The sequence below is a fragment of the Diabrotica virgifera genome, chromosome 6, assembly GCF_917563875.1.
Source record: "Diabrotica virgifera virgifera chromosome 6, PGI_DIABVI_V3a".
NCBI lineage: Eukaryota > Metazoa > Arthropoda > Insecta > Coleoptera > Chrysomelidae > Diabrotica > Diabrotica virgifera.
In genome coordinates this window covers 213,066,736-213,085,227 of record NC_065448.1, presented here as the reverse complement: position 1 = coordinate 213,085,227, position 18,492 = coordinate 213,066,736, and the positions used below count along the sequence as shown (strand labels likewise).

Genomic DNA, 18,492 nt, shown 5'->3' with positions numbered 1-18,492 from the left:
CCCAGGCTTCACTGCCATAGCATGTTATTGGTCGAATTAAAGTTTTATAGATTCTCATCTTTGTATTTCGGTGGACACTTTTAGGCCGACATATATGGGAGAGGGTAAAATAAGCTCTGTTTGCCTGCGTTATTCTCTTCCGTATTTCTCCATCTTCTGATCCGTCGGCATATATTTCTACTCCCAGGTATGTAAACTTTCCAACCGTTTCAATGTCATCTTCATGTATAATGTTTTGTGGGACTATATTTCTTCTCGTCTGAGTCATTATTTTTGTTTTTTCTGTGTTAATTTCCAGACCTAGCAATTTTGTTTGTGTTTTTAACTCTGCGTATGTTTCCTGTGCTCCTGTTGATGTTCTACTCATAATATTAATATCATCGGCATAAGCGGCCAGTTGAACCGTTCGGTTGGTCAGTAGGTTTCCTCGTCCAGTTTGCATTTGCCTAACCGCATACTCCAGTGCCAGGTTAAACAAGGTTGGGGCCAGCCCATCTCCCTGCTTTAGTCCCTGCGAAATTTTGAAAAAGTCTGTCCGGTGGTTTTGTATTCGTACACATGTCTAAGTTTCATCCATTGTGCCTTTAATAAGTCTTATTAGCTTGTGTGGTATTGCCAATTCAGCCAATATTATAGTATAAATACTCCAGCTCATTTTTCATTATTTAACATATTACTATCATGTTTGTATATGGTATATTTACAATAGTAACAATGAATTATAAACAATCAATCTTAAGTTTTGTATGATCTAAATACACGGTTTTTTAAATACCCTTGTACATATGATTGATGACATTCATGGCCTTAACTTTTTTAATCTTCAGATATGCAAATAATCGTATCACAATGTGATTATAAAGGTATCATTGTACTTTTTGCAAGTGACGAGATAAAAGATGCTTAAATGATAATAAAAAGTAATAAAATACAACTGCAGTCCCGTAAATTAATTTTTGTATATATTTACTTGGTAATATTCGTTAATGACGATATAACCAGATTACAGATCATTTTAATCCAATCACCTGCAGTTTTAATCAAATTAACGAATTCTGATGAATATTATTAGGCTATTGATTATGTATTTTAGAAAGGAACTACAACGTTAACGGGGTTTTATTGTTTCATATAGTCAATGGACCTCTAAATATGAAAAACCCGAGGAGTGCTACCATTTAAAGAGGGGCGTTTTTGAGAAAGGGGTAAATTAGTCCCTAGGCACAGGGCGAATTAGGGTGAGTTCTATAGTTCTATGCACTTTTGGGACAAACACGTCTACAGGAAAATTGTTCCAGGTTAAATTTACTATGGAAACATCACATTTTAAAGTCAAAAATATTTTTTTTACAAAAATAGATTCAAAAGAAAAGCAAGAAAAAAACACGAAAGATAGCAAGTTTGTACCCCATAACTTTTTTCCACGGGGATATAGGTATAGGCATTGCTTCACAGAAAAAAACTTCCATCCTTCCTCTTTAAAATGACATTTGGTAGTCACGAGTTATGATCATTTCTATTTCAATAAAATAAGCACCCTGTGTATAAAGAAGAAACAAAAATAATTATTCATTTTACATTGATAGGTCCTAGATCAGAGAAAAATATATACCATTTGAAAATGGCACATTTCTGCTTCCAAGCAACCAACTCGGTATATATTACAGCAAGTATACTTATTTATCTGTGACACAGGACAAAAATAGTTTTGGCTATAATATGTTTATTTGCCCCAAAAATTCATCAATTACATTTTTCGCATTAGCAGGTAGTTTGTAGTTGAAACCAAATTACCTAGATTCCTAAATACAATTTTTGAGATATTTATTTCGTATCTTATGCCAGTGGTGTAGACATCAGATATTTATAGAAAATAAACTTTATTTGAAGTACAGTGTCCAGAAACTCTCCTGTCGAACGAAGATCGGAGATTCCTCAATTAATTTTAAGACCATTTATCCCAATTCGCCTAGTCCGAAAACGCTTCATAAGGGAGCTAGAGCTCTTTGAAGAAGATGGCGTCTTGTAATTAGTTTTTTTTAATATCTCCAGAACGCTTCTATTTAGAAAAACTAAAACTGGTACGCCTATTTATCTTCCAGAGATAAATCGATTACATCCATTGCGAATTTCTAGTACGGGTCATAAACGTCCGTTTTGGGTAGGGCAACGGATATTTTATTGCATAACTTTTTTATCTTTGACTTTTAAGCATTTTTACCACTGGATTATTAAATTGTGAGGTATTCGAGTATGTACTAAAAGGTACTCTTAGTTTAAGTCGGTAGTATTCACCGTTTCTTAGAAAAATCGATTAAAAATTTTTTCGATTTTTGAATTTGAAAAAATTGTTTAAAAACAAACCATTTAGAAAAATAAAACTGGTGTTTATTTATCTTTCAGAGATGAATCGACTTCATCAATTGCAAATTTCTAGTACTAGTCATATGCGTCCGTTTTGGGTAGGTCAACCAGTTATTTTATTGCACAGCTTTATTGTCTTTAATTTTTAAACATTTTTGACACTAAATTATTAAATTATGAGGTATTCTAATACTAAAAATGACTCTCGCTTTAAGGCGGTAAAAGATACCGTTTGTTTGAAATTTTTTTTAAAATCTTTTTCAAATTCAAAAAACGTAAATTTTTCAAATTGATTTTTCTAGAAAACGGTATATTCCACCGACTTAATAGTCCTTGGGCCCACATATAAAATTATTATTTATGACCACACCGTCGAAACTTTTTGTACTTGTTATTTGGGTGGAGTCGGACAAATTTGGAGCTTGGCGCATTATGGTAGTGGGGCGTTTGTCTGTCAAGAAGTTGTCAATTTTATGCAAGAAAAAAATTTATAACCACATTGGTCATTTTATTTTAATCAATGGTTTTTATCATAATATAAACAGCGAAAACAATTTTGTCGGACAAAAATATTGGGCCATATGACGTGTCGGACACGCTAAATATGTAAAATTTATGAAAATAATAAATTTATTACCACATGGCTAATTTTAACAGAATCTACCATAAAACCTTTTTACAATAATGTGGTAACCTTGTCGGACAATTTTCACGGGGCTTATGCGCAGTCGGGTGCGCCGAAGATGTCAATTTGACATATTTAGCGTGTCCGACGTGTCATATGGCCCAATATTTTTGTCCGACAAAATTGTTGTCGCTGTTTATATGATAAAAACCATTGATTAAAATAAAATGACCAATGTGTGGTTATAAATTTTTTTCTTGCATAAAATTGACAACTTCGTGACAGCTTGACAGCCCCACTACCATAATGAGCCAAGCTCCAAATTTGTCTGACTCCACCCAAATAACAAGTACAAAAAGTTTCGACGGTGTGTGGTCATAAATAATAATTGTATATGTGGACCCAAGAACTATAATGCAAAGAATTTTAAGTACTAGTATACCTCACAATTTATTATACAGTATCAAAAATGCTTAAAAGTTAAAGACAAAAAAGTCATATGATAAAATAACCGTTGTCCTAACCATAACGGGCTCCTATGACCTGTATTAAAAATTCTCCATTGATAGAATCGATTTATTCTTGGAAGATAAATAGGCGTACCAGTTTTCGTTTTTCTAAATAAGCGTTCTGGAGGTATTAAAAAAACTAATTACAAGACGCCATATTTAAAGAGCTTTAGCTCCCTTAGGAAGCATTTTCGGACTAGGTGAATTGGGTTAAATTGTCTTAAAATTATCTGAGAAATCTCCTGTCTTCGTTTGTCAGGAGAGTTTCTGAACACCCTGTATAACGCATTTATTTTGGGAAAATCAACTTTCAACGCCAACTACTGTTAATACCTATAGTTGTATTCACACCCTTTACTACTACTACAACAGAAGTTCCACATGCTATCAAAATCTTTTATAATTGGATATCTGCAAGACAAGATGAAGAACTTTGGGATGAAAAAGATGTAGGTAAAGTGTAGAGTGTTCAGACTAAATAAGGATGATTCCATTATACAAAATGGCCACAACATCTAGGCGTTAAAATGATATGTATAAATACCTCCCATTAATTCAAACGCAACAAGCTGATCATAAACAAATAAATGTAGAATTAACTTTGGAGTTACTACAGTATAAGACAGCTACATCACTCGTATCTGAATGAATGTTGAAATACTTTAAAAATAAGGACTTATATTGAGATCTACGCATTTATTTATTTTTTTTTAGATATGCAACAGGACAATAGGAATTATTGTGCTGCTGCAATAAAACTAATTTATATTTTATTATTCAAGAAGCTTAGAAAATATGATTATTGGAAAATTGTTGCCGCTAACCTGCTATTAAAAACAAATTACCAAAATGCTCTCCTCATGACACAAGTTCAATAACAAGATAATGCTAAACCACACTCTTCCTGACATAATTTAGTTTAATGAACCTTCAGTAAAACAGTTAAAAATCATGTCATGATGTGATGGCTACCTAATAGTTATTTTACAAATATATTAGATAAATTAGATATTGAGATTTTTATGTAATTTAGTTACTTATTGTAGCAACAATAATGGCACTGACATCCTGAATTGAATTTAGATATTTTTATATATTTATTTACCAGCAATACAAGATAGGTACAAACCAGGAATGTAAATAGAATAACCATTATAAAGTGTGTCGTAAGAAAGGAGACCATTTATAAATATTTTATATGCTTTCAATTTCAAATATTTGGTATGTAAAGATGATTTACAATGTATGCTGCACCAATTTAATATAACTGCCAGAAAATTTAACATGTTAATTTCCCCAAAAAAGACAAAATGCATGATTATACAGTCGAACCCGCTTATTGGAAAAGCCTTTGTGCAAGACAAAAATATTCTTTTAACCGGGATATTCTAATAACCGATCATTGGTGGCTAGTCGAAATAAGTGTTACCGAATATACGTAATAATATTATTTACATACTATGCCAATGTGTAGTTTTACATACTATGCCAATATGTAGTTTTATTACATACTATGCCAATATGTATATCATATACATGTAGTATGTATGCACCTACATAATCAGTGTATGTAAATGGTTTTAGGTCTTTTTACGTCAATAATACAGTAGTGTAACTAGTACTTATCTATGTATGTGTTAAATACCAAATTACATTACATGTATGTGAATGAATACATTAGGTAATTAATATGAAATGTATGCAATATGTAGATATGTAAATATTTTCTTATTAAATTGCATATATAACAAAATTACTTTTTTTTTCTTGAGAAATTATTGTTAATGATAGCTTTTTCGTTGTTAATCGTGTGGTCATCCTTAATCCATTGGTTGAATAGAAGTTTTATTGGCGTCAAGAAATGGATTGTTACATTCTTGTTCTTTTCTCTTCTTTTCGAATTTAACAAAGCCATAATTCACATCTTGCAAACAAGTAGGTACTCTCTGAGTGAATTCTAAATAAACTGCTTCTAACAATTTTATAACAGGCAACAGTGCCTTTGTGTAGACAAATAAAAATTATTTTATGACCCATGCATTTGTCGGCCATGCTAAAGATCGAATTGGTATTCGTAACAAAGTAATAAAAATTTATTACCCTAATAATATCTAAGCCAGCACTACAGGCCGTTGACGACAAACCATAATACCAAACATAATTTAAATTTTTAGTAAATTGTAAAAAAATATATTCTTTGACCTGCAAAATATGCTAATAAGCGGTATTATCTAGTTAAATCCTATTCCAATAAACAGATAAATTTATTAAGGAGTAAATGGAAATGTTTCGGGAACTTGAATTTATATTCCATAAACCGGGATATTCCTATAACAGGGATTCTAATAAGCGGGTTCGACTGTAACAGCAAATCCAATCAGATGTAATTTGGAGCTGGAGGACAGATAATAGAACAAGTGATGGAGTTTAAATATCTAGGCATCACACTATCTATCTACGGAAAGCTTAAAACAGAAGTGGAAGAAGTGGAGAAAATAAAAATATCGGAAAAGAAATAAAAGGCAGAATTTACAAAACATTGGTTATCAGACCAATAATGACATATGCGGCAGAAACACAACCAGACACAGAGAGGACAAAAAGATTGCTCGAAACAGAGGAGATGAAGACCCTTCGAAAAATTGATGGTAAGACACTACGGAACAGAGCTAGAACTACAGATATACGACAGAGATGCAAGGTGGAGAACATTAATAACTGGGTAAGAATCAGAAGAGTAGAATGGAATGACTACATAATAGTCCTGTCGCCAGGGGGGGTACAACGGCCTCCTTAATTCAGATGGACTTACCCAAGTTTTTTTTATGTATTTTGACCCGTAGAATACGAATTTTTTGGGTAACAGTTGATCCGGATGTCGATAAGATTGTTATAAACAAAGAACTTGAGGAATTACATAGCAGAGATTTTTCGCAAAACAAAATATTTTTCTGTATTTTTTGGGTGATTCTCAGCAAAAAATGGTCTTACAAGTTTTTTCGTAGGACGCGTAGTTTTCGAGATAAACGCGGTTAAACTTTCAAAAAATCGAAAAAGTGCAATTTTTGAACCGGAATAACTTTTGATTAAAAAATAAAATAGCAATTCTGATTACAGCATTTGAAAGTTCAAGTCAAATTCTATCGGTTTTGATTGTTTGCATTGCTAAAAAATAAGTTTTAATTTGTTAAATAAAGGTATAAACACATAGCGTTTCCCGGGCCCAATGCATGCGTTTTAATGGACGTAATGTACGTAGACATTCTGTATGCGCGCCTACTCGTTCGATTTCAAATTAGAAATGCATTGAAAATATCATTCAATTACTATGTGTTGATAGCTTTGCTTAACAATAAAAAAATTAATTTCTAGCAATGAAAATAATCAAAACCGATAGAATTTTACTTGAACTTTCAAATGCGGTAAGCAGAATTGCTATTTTATTTTTCAATCAAAAGTTATTCGGGTTCAAAAATTGCAATTTTTCGATTTTTTGAAAGTTCAACCCCGTTTATGCCGAAAACTATGCATCCTACCAAAAAACTTGTAAAATAATTTTTTGCTTAGAATGACCCAAAGAATACAAAAACATGTTTTGTTTTGCGAAAAATCGCTGTTATGTGATTCCTCAAGTTCTTTGTTTATAACAATCTTATCGACATCCGGATCGACTGTTACCCAAAAAATTCGTGTTCTACGGGTCAAAATACATAAAGAAAACTTGGGTAAGTCCATCTGAATTAAGGAGGCCGTTGTACCCCCCTGGCGACAGGACTATAAGCAGAATGACAACAAATAGAGTAGTAAGGATGGCGAGAGATGGTTCCCCAATAGGAAGACAGTCAGTGGGAAGACCACGAAAACGATGGAACAACAACTCACTGGAGGCACATTGAAAAAACAGACAGAGTCATTCTATATAAAAAGAAGAAGAAACTTTCAATTTCAACAATAAATTTCAACAACATATCATTTTTCTTCTTCTTATGGGGAACTTGTTGATCACCACCCACCAGTAAATAGTTCTGCACTACTGAACTCAAACCATTCAATAATTTTTCACAAATAATCATTTCAAAGGAATAGTACCTTTTTTTGAGCAGGTAAAATAGAAATGTGACGATTAGTTTCCAAGAAATAGCAGGTTCGCCTGCAAAACTAGCATAAGTGCCCTTCGGTTTTTTTTATTTAGTATTTTGTATAACACCAGCAGAAAAAAGCTCATTTTGGCATCCCTCAAACAGGAGCACTCGTCTGCAGTGAATCCCTTGCAGACTCTATTGCCAGCCCTCGGTATATTATTGTTTGTATATTGCAATTACTATTTACTTTAAGAGGCTACAGTAGCGATCAACAGGTAGCAACAAACGCGTTCCAAGATTGCGGCTTTAATTTTGAATATTTTGTCGAGATATTTGGCACACATATTCGTAATATAATAAAGAATGGCGGTACAGAGCCCAATTTCAGAAATATGTTAGTACGTGGAAATTACTCTATAACTAAATAAAATATTGAAAAAAGGAGCCTGTACCGCCATTAAGAAGAAAAAAAAACTTTCTTCAAATAAACTTTTTTATCCCATGCCTAGATTTTGTGTAATCTTGGAACTACTAAAATTTTTTATTTCTAACAAGAAATCGAACATATTATAACTAAATAACTAATTAGGCAACATAGAGAAATTATCACTGTCATTTTGACAAACCTGCGTCAGATTTTCTCTAATCTGTTCTGTCATCTTTATCGATATCTGTTCAGTGCAGTAGTGTGTTAATTTAAGAATTCGTTTTTGTTGTTTCATAGGAAAGTAGTGTTTATTGATAGTTAATTGATTATATATTTGTTGTTGTTGTATAAGTTGTTGGCCTCTTTGAAAGAATATATTGTTGTTAATTGTGAGTTTTAGTTATACCTATGTAGGTAGGTAAGTATATTTTACGTACAAATATTTCGAATTCTAATGCGAGTATATAAAGTTTTAGGAGGATTTTTTATTCTAAAAATATTATCAATAGTTTAACAAAATCGAAAAAGTAAATCAAACGAAAAATAAAGTGAAACCTTCCAAGAAAAAGTTCATTAAAAACCGTGCCAAAATTATCGCAATTTGTTTCGCTTCACAACAAAAAATGATTATTTATTATTGTTTTATTATCAGATATTTCATGCAAATACCTTTATAAATACCTATCTTAACATAAAATTTTCACCCATTTTGGTTTATTTTTATAAATATCTATTTATTAATAATAAAATCGTTTTCTATTATGTACTTCCATTTAGCACGACTATGATATTGTCAAAATATTAATCTTAGATAATGTCAAAGATTACCACTGTTGCCAAAGTTTATGATACTATCTCCCGAAGTTATATTTTGTTGCTACCTATTAACCGCTACTGTTCACTCTTAATATTACTTAAATCAAATATGATTTTTATGTTTTTAATGTCCAAAATGGTTTGCATATAAGAACTATTGAAAAGAAATAAAATATAATACTTACATAATTCTTTTAAATTAGAAATTATGAGAGATACTGCTTAAGAGTACCCCCTTAGAATCCCCCAAGTCATGCCACTTATTTGTTGATTGCCTGTTTTAAAAATAAACTACAATTTCTGGCCAAGCTATTTACAGATTTTTGTTTACCTCTCATACAACTTTATTGTTCAGGTTTTTATGCTAAAGGAGTATTATTACTCATTTCATAGTAGATGGAATACCTTAAGTACACTCATTATGGTATGGTCGAGGTTAAAACAACCATTTGGTGACCTACATTTATATTATTTTCACAAAAAGTATATTTATGTGCTAACCTTGAAAATTTGCACATATTATTTTAGTACAGGGAGCATAGAGCTGGGGTGTAGATTGTAAATATTACGTATCAGGATTAAAGCTATGGAATATCAGACTAACAATGTTTTTATTTCTATTGAACATTAGTACTTACTATTACAATGTATGTATTTCCAAAATACAAAAAGTATATAAGTTTAAAAATTGTTACTGACAAAAAATGAGGATCAAATACACTGCACTTCAGAGAAAACTGGACACCCACAAAATAGGTCATTTTTGATATCTTAAATTTCCTAAACCTGTTGTCAGATTTAAGTGATTTTTTTAATATGTTACAGCCTTATTCGTTAACAATATCGCTGTAATAATATTGTGGATAGACAGGTAACTTGTCATTGTATACCGGGTGTACCAATTTAACTGTGTTTTTTTTTCTCAAAGTTCACCACACCCTGTGGAATATTCTAGCATCTATAAAATACTGAAATTAAAACCCAACTATAGCCTCAGGTTTTCTTAACATTCTATTTTTTGATTAATTCGCTTATGTTGGATAATAAAAAAATTAGGTACCTACTTTAACAACTAGCCATGTTCTTCATCAATACAGGGTGTTTGTAAATAGGTTTGACAAACTTTAAGGGTTAATTCTGCATGAAAGAATAATGACTGTTTGCTTTATAAACATATGTCCGAAAATACTTCGTTTCCGAGATACAGGATGTTGAATAGTTTCTTACAAAATGGCGATTTATTTATTGCTCTAAAACCAGTTGAGATATGCAAATGAAATTTGGTAGGTCTTAAGAGGTACTTATTGCGCATTTTTTGACATACAACTAAGAATTTTATATTTACCATTGGCGTGCATACAGGTAATATGACCAAAATCTTGGTCCAATGCTATTTAAATGCATTCATTTTTGCAAATCCTGAGAAAACTAATAAATATTTTTGAAAAATTTAAACGCAGAATAAAAGGTTACCTTATTACCGAGGGCTGAAAGTCCTTTAGAATAAACAGTTTCTTTTGAATGAAATATTTGAAATTGAAAAATATTGAATTAAAATAAACATTATAGAAGTTTTCAAAAATAGTATTTAATAGTACCTATTAGTTCTCTCAGGATTCGAAAAAAATGAATGCATTTAAATAGCATTGGACCAAGATGCCTACTTACCCCCTTAACACGTTGACAAACAGTGCATCAAATGTATAAGCAAGTGTTGTGACACTATATGAACTTTGCAAAGCGGAATAGGGAAATTGCTGCATTTCTTTTAGCGCTTTTAGTATACGAAACATTTTTAGTATATGGACACATTTCATATCCTTCTATAGATGTATTTTGTACACTACTCAACAATTTAAGTGGATAATTTTAAAATTCCTAAAATTAACATATAAAACTATTTTTAAAATAATTGCCTGTACTATACTCTATAAGCTATCTTTATTGCCAATATGTTTTGCATGTGGTTTTTTTCTCCCTATTCTTATCGGCCCTTATCTCGTACAAAGAGAGAAATGTTGTTCCAAACATGAATATATCATTCGTATAAAAGTGCTTGTATTGGCTTTACCAGTTGTCAATAAGTCAAGAAATCTATTTATCACAAAAACATTATGCCGCAAAGACGTTTAGAACTAGGGCAGCTCGAGCAATTAGTTCGTTGGATCCAACAAGGCATAACTCAACAAGAGGTTGCTATGAGGCTAAATGTGTCGCAAAGTGTGATAAGTCGTGCATGGAATCGGTATGTAGCAACTGGATCTGCAACATACAGGCATGGAGGAGGAAGAGAATGATCTAAAACTCGTCGGCAAGACCGTTTTGTAGTTCTGACGGCAAGAAGAAACCCAACATTCACGGCTTCCAGAATTAACAGTATCTTCAGGCATGCTACTGGACGAGCGATTTCCAGTCAAACTGTCAGAAGACGGTTACATGCATCCAATTTAAGGGCTAGACGGCGCGCTACCCATCCACGACTAACTAGGGAGCAGCGTGCATGCAGATATCGCTGGGCGATGGAACACTATCAGTGGAATTTCGAAAATTGGAGGAATTGTCTCTTTACTGACGCATCCAGATTTCGTTTGTATACGAATGATATAGCCGAATATTGGTGTGGAGGGAAAGAGGACAGCGTTACAATGAAAATCTGAGAGTCCCAACCACTCTTTTTGGAGGTGGATCCGTTTGCGTGTGGGGAGGCATATGTTTTGACGGTCGCACGGACTTAGTCGTCTTAATTAATGAGACAATGACTGCTACACGATATCGAGACAGAGTCATAGTACCAATAGTTGTTCCATTTTTTGGTGCAATAGGCGAACAATTTGTTCTGATTGATGATAATGCTCGCCCTCACCGTGCAAGAATTGTCAACGAGTGTTTAGAAGCTCATGGCATTAAGAAGAAGAAGAAGAAGAATTTATTCAAAATTAGGTAACCCTAATATACAGTTAAAATTGAGATATTTTATGATATGTATATACAATTTAAATTTAAAGTCATAATAATAAAAATAAAACAAAAAAACACAAAATATTCCATTACAATACAAGCATTAAAAATACTACCTTACTCAAAATATTACACTAAACTACACGCAGTTAAAAAACACATTTAGAAGCCACATGAGACATTAAATACGATTTGCAACATAATTCTTTAAATTTTTCCTATACATGTTCATTGAGGTCTTCAACTTGAGTTCCATTGGCAACTTATTGAAATTATCAAAACCCTTATAGAGAAGTGAGTTCATAGCACCTGTAGTATTGGTTCTGCTGATGTAAATATTATTAGAATTTCTCGTAAAATAAGGGTGAATATCTGAATTGTAACTAACAAGATCGAGAAAATATTTAGGTGCCAATCCATGTACAATTCTAAAAATCAATATCATGGTCAAATAAAAAAGACGTTGCGATACCGAAAACCACTGCAAAGTATTCAACATCAATGTGACAGGTGTTAATCTACTTGTACGTAAAATTATCCTCATTCCACGATTCTGTAATTTTTGTAATTTGGCTAGTTGGTTAAGATTTAAAAGATATAAGATGGATGCACAAAAATCAAAATGAGGTTGGATTATCGATTTATATACAGTGATCCTTGACTGAAGTGACAAATTCTTAGAAATTCTTGTAAAGAAATACAATTTCTTTGCTAGTTTTTTACACGTATACTACTCGAGATGCTTGTCGAATGATAGAGTATTATCTAATTGAAAACCAAGATATTTAATTTGTGTCACTAGTTCAATTGGTTCCCCATCAATGTTTAACATTATAGTGTTAGTATTAAGACTCCTGTACTTAAATTTAGATGTAACATCATGGCCATGATGTAGATCATGGCTTTTGTCTTACTTACGTTTAATTTAAGTTTATTAAGTTTTAAGTATTTAGAGAGTATTACAAGAATGGAGTGGCCACCGTGTTCACCTGATATGAATTGCATTGAACATGTTTGGGCCGAAATGTCTAGGCAACAAAACAGGCTCCTTCAACCGCCCCAAACCTTAGATAAGTTGGCCAATACATTACGCGAGATTTGGGAACGTATACTGCAGCAGTTCATCAATAATTTAATAAGAGGTCTTCCAAATAGAGTTAGAGCGCTCAGGCGACACAGAGGTGGACCCACACACTATTAATTTTGTCTTTTCGGGATATTAGAAATTGAGCAGGAATAGAAATTTTAGGTTGTTAATTTTACAATTTTTGTTTATTTTCTTTTTTTTTTTTCTTAAAGAATTTCTTTCTTTCGGTTCATCTGTATGAAAATACGAAGTAAAAATAAATCTTTATTTATATCACTCCATTTTTCTATTTGACCTTATGAACAAAAAATAAAATTACACATTTTCATAATATCCACTTCAATTGTTGAGAAGTGTAGATGCACAACTCGTTATTTTAAAAATGTCGTCTATAGACGTTGCGTCACATTACAGTCAAAAGGTGTTCTGTCCATCAACGTGTTAAACAAGCATATGATAGGATAAGAAGGAATAAAATGTATGAAGCACTGAGCTCCTTGGACATATCCTCAAAACTGATTAGGTTAGTAAGAATTACTTTGCATGGTACACAAAATCATGTAGTATGGAGAGGATTTGCATTGGACGAATTTGAAATGAACAGAGGTCTTAGATAAGGAGATTTGTTATCCATGGTACTTTTTAACTTAGTATTGGAAACAATAATCAGAAATAGCCTAGTTAAAATGACCGGATCCATCTTCAACAATGAGCATCAATGTCTGGCCTTCGCTGATGACCTTACTGTTCTAATGAAAACAAAAAAGAACTAAGAAATGTTATGACAATATTAGAAAATGAGTAAATATTTTGATTTTGAAATAAACCTGAAAAAGTGCCTGGAAATACATGATACTAGCAAATACAGGACAAAAAGAAGAGGGACAGTTTACTGTCATATCTAATAAAGCAAGGGAATATAATTCTGATAGAGTGGTCCATTTTATGTATATGGGGGTTACTATAGATGAGAAAGGTCAGAAAGAATGGGAACTGAATGCCAGATTGGCAAAGAAACGAAAATAAAAAGATGGGAAGCCTAAGACCACTGATGAAATCCAAATACAGGTACAACCTGCCACATCTGGACCTGTCATATCCGGACTCGGACCTCCCCATATCCGGACGGTTCTGCTGTCTACATCTACAGAGAAAGGCAGTCCTGCTGTTGGACAAAGCACCCTCTCATCCCGACCCAAAAGAACTAAAAGATGGCGAAATGAAGTGTCTTTTTTTGCCCCCAACTGCGACATCCCTCTGTCAGCCTATGGATCAAGGCATTATGGTATCTATAAAACGTGTCTATCGACGAAAGTTATTGACAGCGTTGATTACTGGAATGTATGAAGGAGAAAATGTTTCAGAGACTATAAAAGAAGTGGTCTTGATATCCGGATTTTTTCATATCCGGATTGGTCTGTTGCCACATTGATCCAGATATGACAGGTTTTACTGTATGTATTGAGAAAAACAAAGCTAAGGATATAAAGGCATGGTGGACAAAAGACTTAGAAAAAATAGTACAAGAAAAGAAACAACTGTGGAAAAAATACTTAAACAGACAGAAGGCAAGAAAGCTATGACAAGTACAAAGAGAAAAGAACAGAAGTTAAACAGATGGTTAAAAATAACAAAGGCAGAACGTGGGTAGAATTTGGAAATAAATTAACAGAAGCATTCAGTGAAAACCAGAAATTGTTCTATAACACACTTAAGAGCATGAGAAAACCAAAACCAAATACAGTGGAACCCCGATAAGTCGGCCCCCGATAACCCGGAAGTCCGGCTAACCCGGACCGATTTTCATCAGATAAACATTTTGATTTTCAATATTTTGTATTTTTCAATTTAATTGTGGCTTATTTCCAATCAAAATAGTTAATTATCAGACAAACCTTTCAACAATAAAAATGTATGTAATATAATATTTGAGAGATAATGTGTACTTATGTGTGTAATTTGAACTATACGATATTAAAAATGACTCATAGCACACGCCGCAGAAACAACAGCCACCTGTCTGTAGTATATATTCCTTTTTATTTCAAACTGTCAGCATTGTTTAGGAAAGACTATTTAAAAAATTCTTTTAAAAACGATGGTCTTTAGTATTGTGCGTCTTGTATTGTTCGCTTCCATTTGCTTACGTTTGGGTTTGGTGTTTTTTTTAGTAATTTTAATGAGTAGGTACTGTGCATATTTATAAATATATTTCATGTTATTTCAATTCTAACGGAGTTTATCTGTAAGTATACCGTATTTTATTAATTTTTACCATATTCTCTGGCTATCTCGGATTTTCGATAACCCGGATCGGTCGCGGTCCCGATTAATCCGAGTTATCGAGGTTCCACTGTACATTGAAAAACGTGAAGGATAAGAATGGAACCATACTCACAGAAGAGAATGAGATTATGGAGAGGTGGAGAGAATACTTTGAAGAACTCTTGGACGTGGAACAAGTAGAAGGAAATAAGTTAGAACAAAACAAAAATCAACACACCCCACAAGAGCAACAGGAACAGATAGAAAATATAACACAAAAAGAATTAACAAATGCAATCAACAAAATCAAGCTGGGAAAAGCACCAGGACATGACGATATAACTGCAGAAATGGTCAAATACATGAATGAAGAAAGACAACAAGAATTATTAAACATCATGAACCAAGCTAAGAAAGAAAAGAAAGTACCACTAGACTGGCAGATTATAACACCATTGTATAAAAAAGGAGATAGCAAAGAATGCTCAAACTATAGAGGAATAACACTAGGAAGCACAGTAGGAAAACTTTATGCTAGTATACTAGAAAACAGGCTAAGAGAAAAACTAGAGAACACCTTTGAGGAAAGCCAGAGTGGTTTCAGAAAAGAAAGAGGGACGAACGATCAGATTTTCATAATCAGACAAATAATAGAAAAAGCTCTTAAAACAGAAAAAGAAATACATGCATGTTTCATAGATATTGAAAAAGCTTTTGACAGAATTAAAAGAGAAGATATTTGGAAAATACTAGAGAAGAGAAAAATTGAACAAGGTCTAATAGGATGCATCCAGAGTTTATATGAAAAAACGAAAAGCTATGTAAGGACAAGAAATGAAAAATCAAAAGTATTCGACAGCAACATTGGATTAAAACAGGGTTGTGTCCTGGGCCCACTACTCTTTAACCTAGTACTAGATGACGCAATAAAAAACTGCAAACACAAATGGAGAAAATATAATGTAGGATATTGGAAGTTGAGAGTGATACAAATGACAGAACTATGCTACGCAGACAACCTGGTGATCATTGGGGAGTCAGAAAAACAATTACAAGAAAATATAAACATATTGTATGAAGAGCTAAAAATCAGAAACATGAAAATAAACAAAGAAAAATCAAAAACAATGATAATTGGAAGACAAAACGGAAAACACAAAATAGAAGTAGATGGCAAGCAACTTGAACAGGTAGACAGATATAAGTATTTGGGGGCAATCATAAGCCAGAATGGAAAATTAGAAGATGAGATAAATGAAAGAATTGGAAAGACTGGTAAGTTGTACAATAGTATTAAGAGTAATTTCTTAAAAAAGAAAGAAATACCTAAGAATATAAAAACCGAAATAGTAAAAAAGATTGTGAAACCCACTCTAACCTATGCCTGTGAATCTTGGGCGTTAACAAAAAGGCAAAAGAATAGACTAATAAGCACAGAAATGAGATTTTTGAGAACAATAGAGGGAAAAACAAGGAAAGATAAAATTAGAAATCAAACCTTTAGACAAAATATGAAAATACACCCAGTTACAACAACAATCGAACAAGGACAACTTAGATGGCTCGGACATGTACTGAGAAGAGGGAAAAAAAAATAGTAAGACAGATATATGAAGTGAGAGATATGGGAAGAAAGAAGAGAGGAAGGCCAAGAAAGACGTGGACAGAAGAAGTAAGGGAAGCGGCCGACAAAAGAGGAATAAAATGAGAGGAAACAAAAGCATTGGCCATGGATAGAAGGAAATGGAAGGAAATATGGAAGAAAACGACGGAGAACCTAACTCCGTAACAACTCACACCCCGTAACAACTCACACCGAAAGGTAGACGAGTTCTGGATTAAGTAAGTAAAGTAAGGATATATAAAACGGTAATAAGGCCCACAGTAGATGTTAATTCCAAATTAGCTGGCTGGGTGTGATGAACAAACAGGAAGCTAAAGGATCTGTATAACGAACCAAGCATCAGTCACATAGAGATGGATGGGACATGTGATGAGAATGGAAAGGAAGAAGATGCCAAAGATTATCCTCAAACAGGGCCCAATCAAGAAAAGAAGGAATTGAAGGCCCATACAAAGGTGGTTTGAAAGCATACAGGAAGATCTCAGAAATGAGGGAATTATTGTTTGGGAAGAGAGGGCAACAAGCAGGGATGAATGAGGAGAATAGTAAGTCAATTTAGTAGGCAAGGAGCATGATTGGACTAAAAAGCCTTCCCTCTTAATTCAAGTTTCAATATATAGTCTGTTCGCTAAACTCAGACGCAACTTTCTAGATATTTTAGTCAGTAATTTTGCCAATTTTAGTAAAATTGGCAAAAAATAATTACTAAATAGTTAATAATCACTAAATAGTTAGTAATTTTGCCAATTTTTGCAAAATTGGCAAAAAACAAAAAAATTATCGACTAAAATATCTAGCCAGTTGCATCTGAGTTTAGCGAACCGACATATACAAGTATAATATTACTGTACATATTATATTAATTGTATTTGTAGCCCTAGCGGCACCCTAGCCGTTCAAGGCCTGTTGAGTTTTGTAAATAAATAATAACAGTTGAAAAAAATTCAAGGGTAGCATTGGCAGAACATGTGATATTGAAAATATTTACAGTGTAAGATTCTAAGGTTAAAGAAATGATGTTTATATTTACCTTGAACACCTCAGAAAAGAAACCTTCACCGATTTTCTCCTTGTGGAAATCGTCCAAAGGGTGTAAAGCTGCCACTGCATGTTTAAGAGCTTGACAGGACGAGCCTGTCTTTAGTCTATCACACCGAGTTTTGGGGGGCTCAGACAGTTCATTATTAGGGCAAAACAACTTTTCATAGTCACTGTCCTTAGGGTCGCAGGGACTGTCATATATACAGGATTTAGATTTATTAACCGTTTCATTTTTATTTACAGTTGAAGGGTACATAGTATAATACTGAGAAGTCGAGTTATGTAGTATTAGCCAATTTCGTACATAGTTGTGTGGAACACTGTACTCGGTTAGTCTTTTTAAAACACATTCTGATTAGATTTACATTCGAAAAAGTCTCTTATTTATCTATTATATTTCACAGCAATTTTTATTAGGGCGAATGTGCATTTAAGTGCACATTTACCTTTATTATTTTTTCACTGCTCCCTTTTGACATTTCTCACGACACTAACAAACAAACGACGATCACATTGTCTTCTTCTAAACACATCAACATATTTAATTTTTGAAAGATCACTTCAGAAAATAAAAAAATCCACCAACAAAAACACCTTTTTTCATACGATGATGTCTCGAAGGTAAATAAAAAGTTTGTGACAAAAAGCTTTCTACACTCTCCATTCGATTGCCGTCATCTGCTTCATGGCTACG

The 18,492-nt window shown here is 33.0% G+C and overlaps 1 protein-coding gene across 1 annotated transcript in view; it reads right to left on the bottom strand.

Annotated features, from left to right (window-relative positions):
• Positions 1-18,492, bottom strand: part of LOC126886698 (dual specificity testis-specific protein kinase 2) — a 147,797-nt gene extending 129,305 nt beyond the window's left edge. The window contains exon 1 of the mRNA XM_050653693.1: positions 17,788-18,492. Within this exon, the coding sequence (XP_050509650.1) occupies positions 17,788-18,054 (267 nt within the window). The 5' untranslated portion in view covers positions 18,055-18,492. The remainder of the gene's footprint in view (positions 1-17,787) is intronic.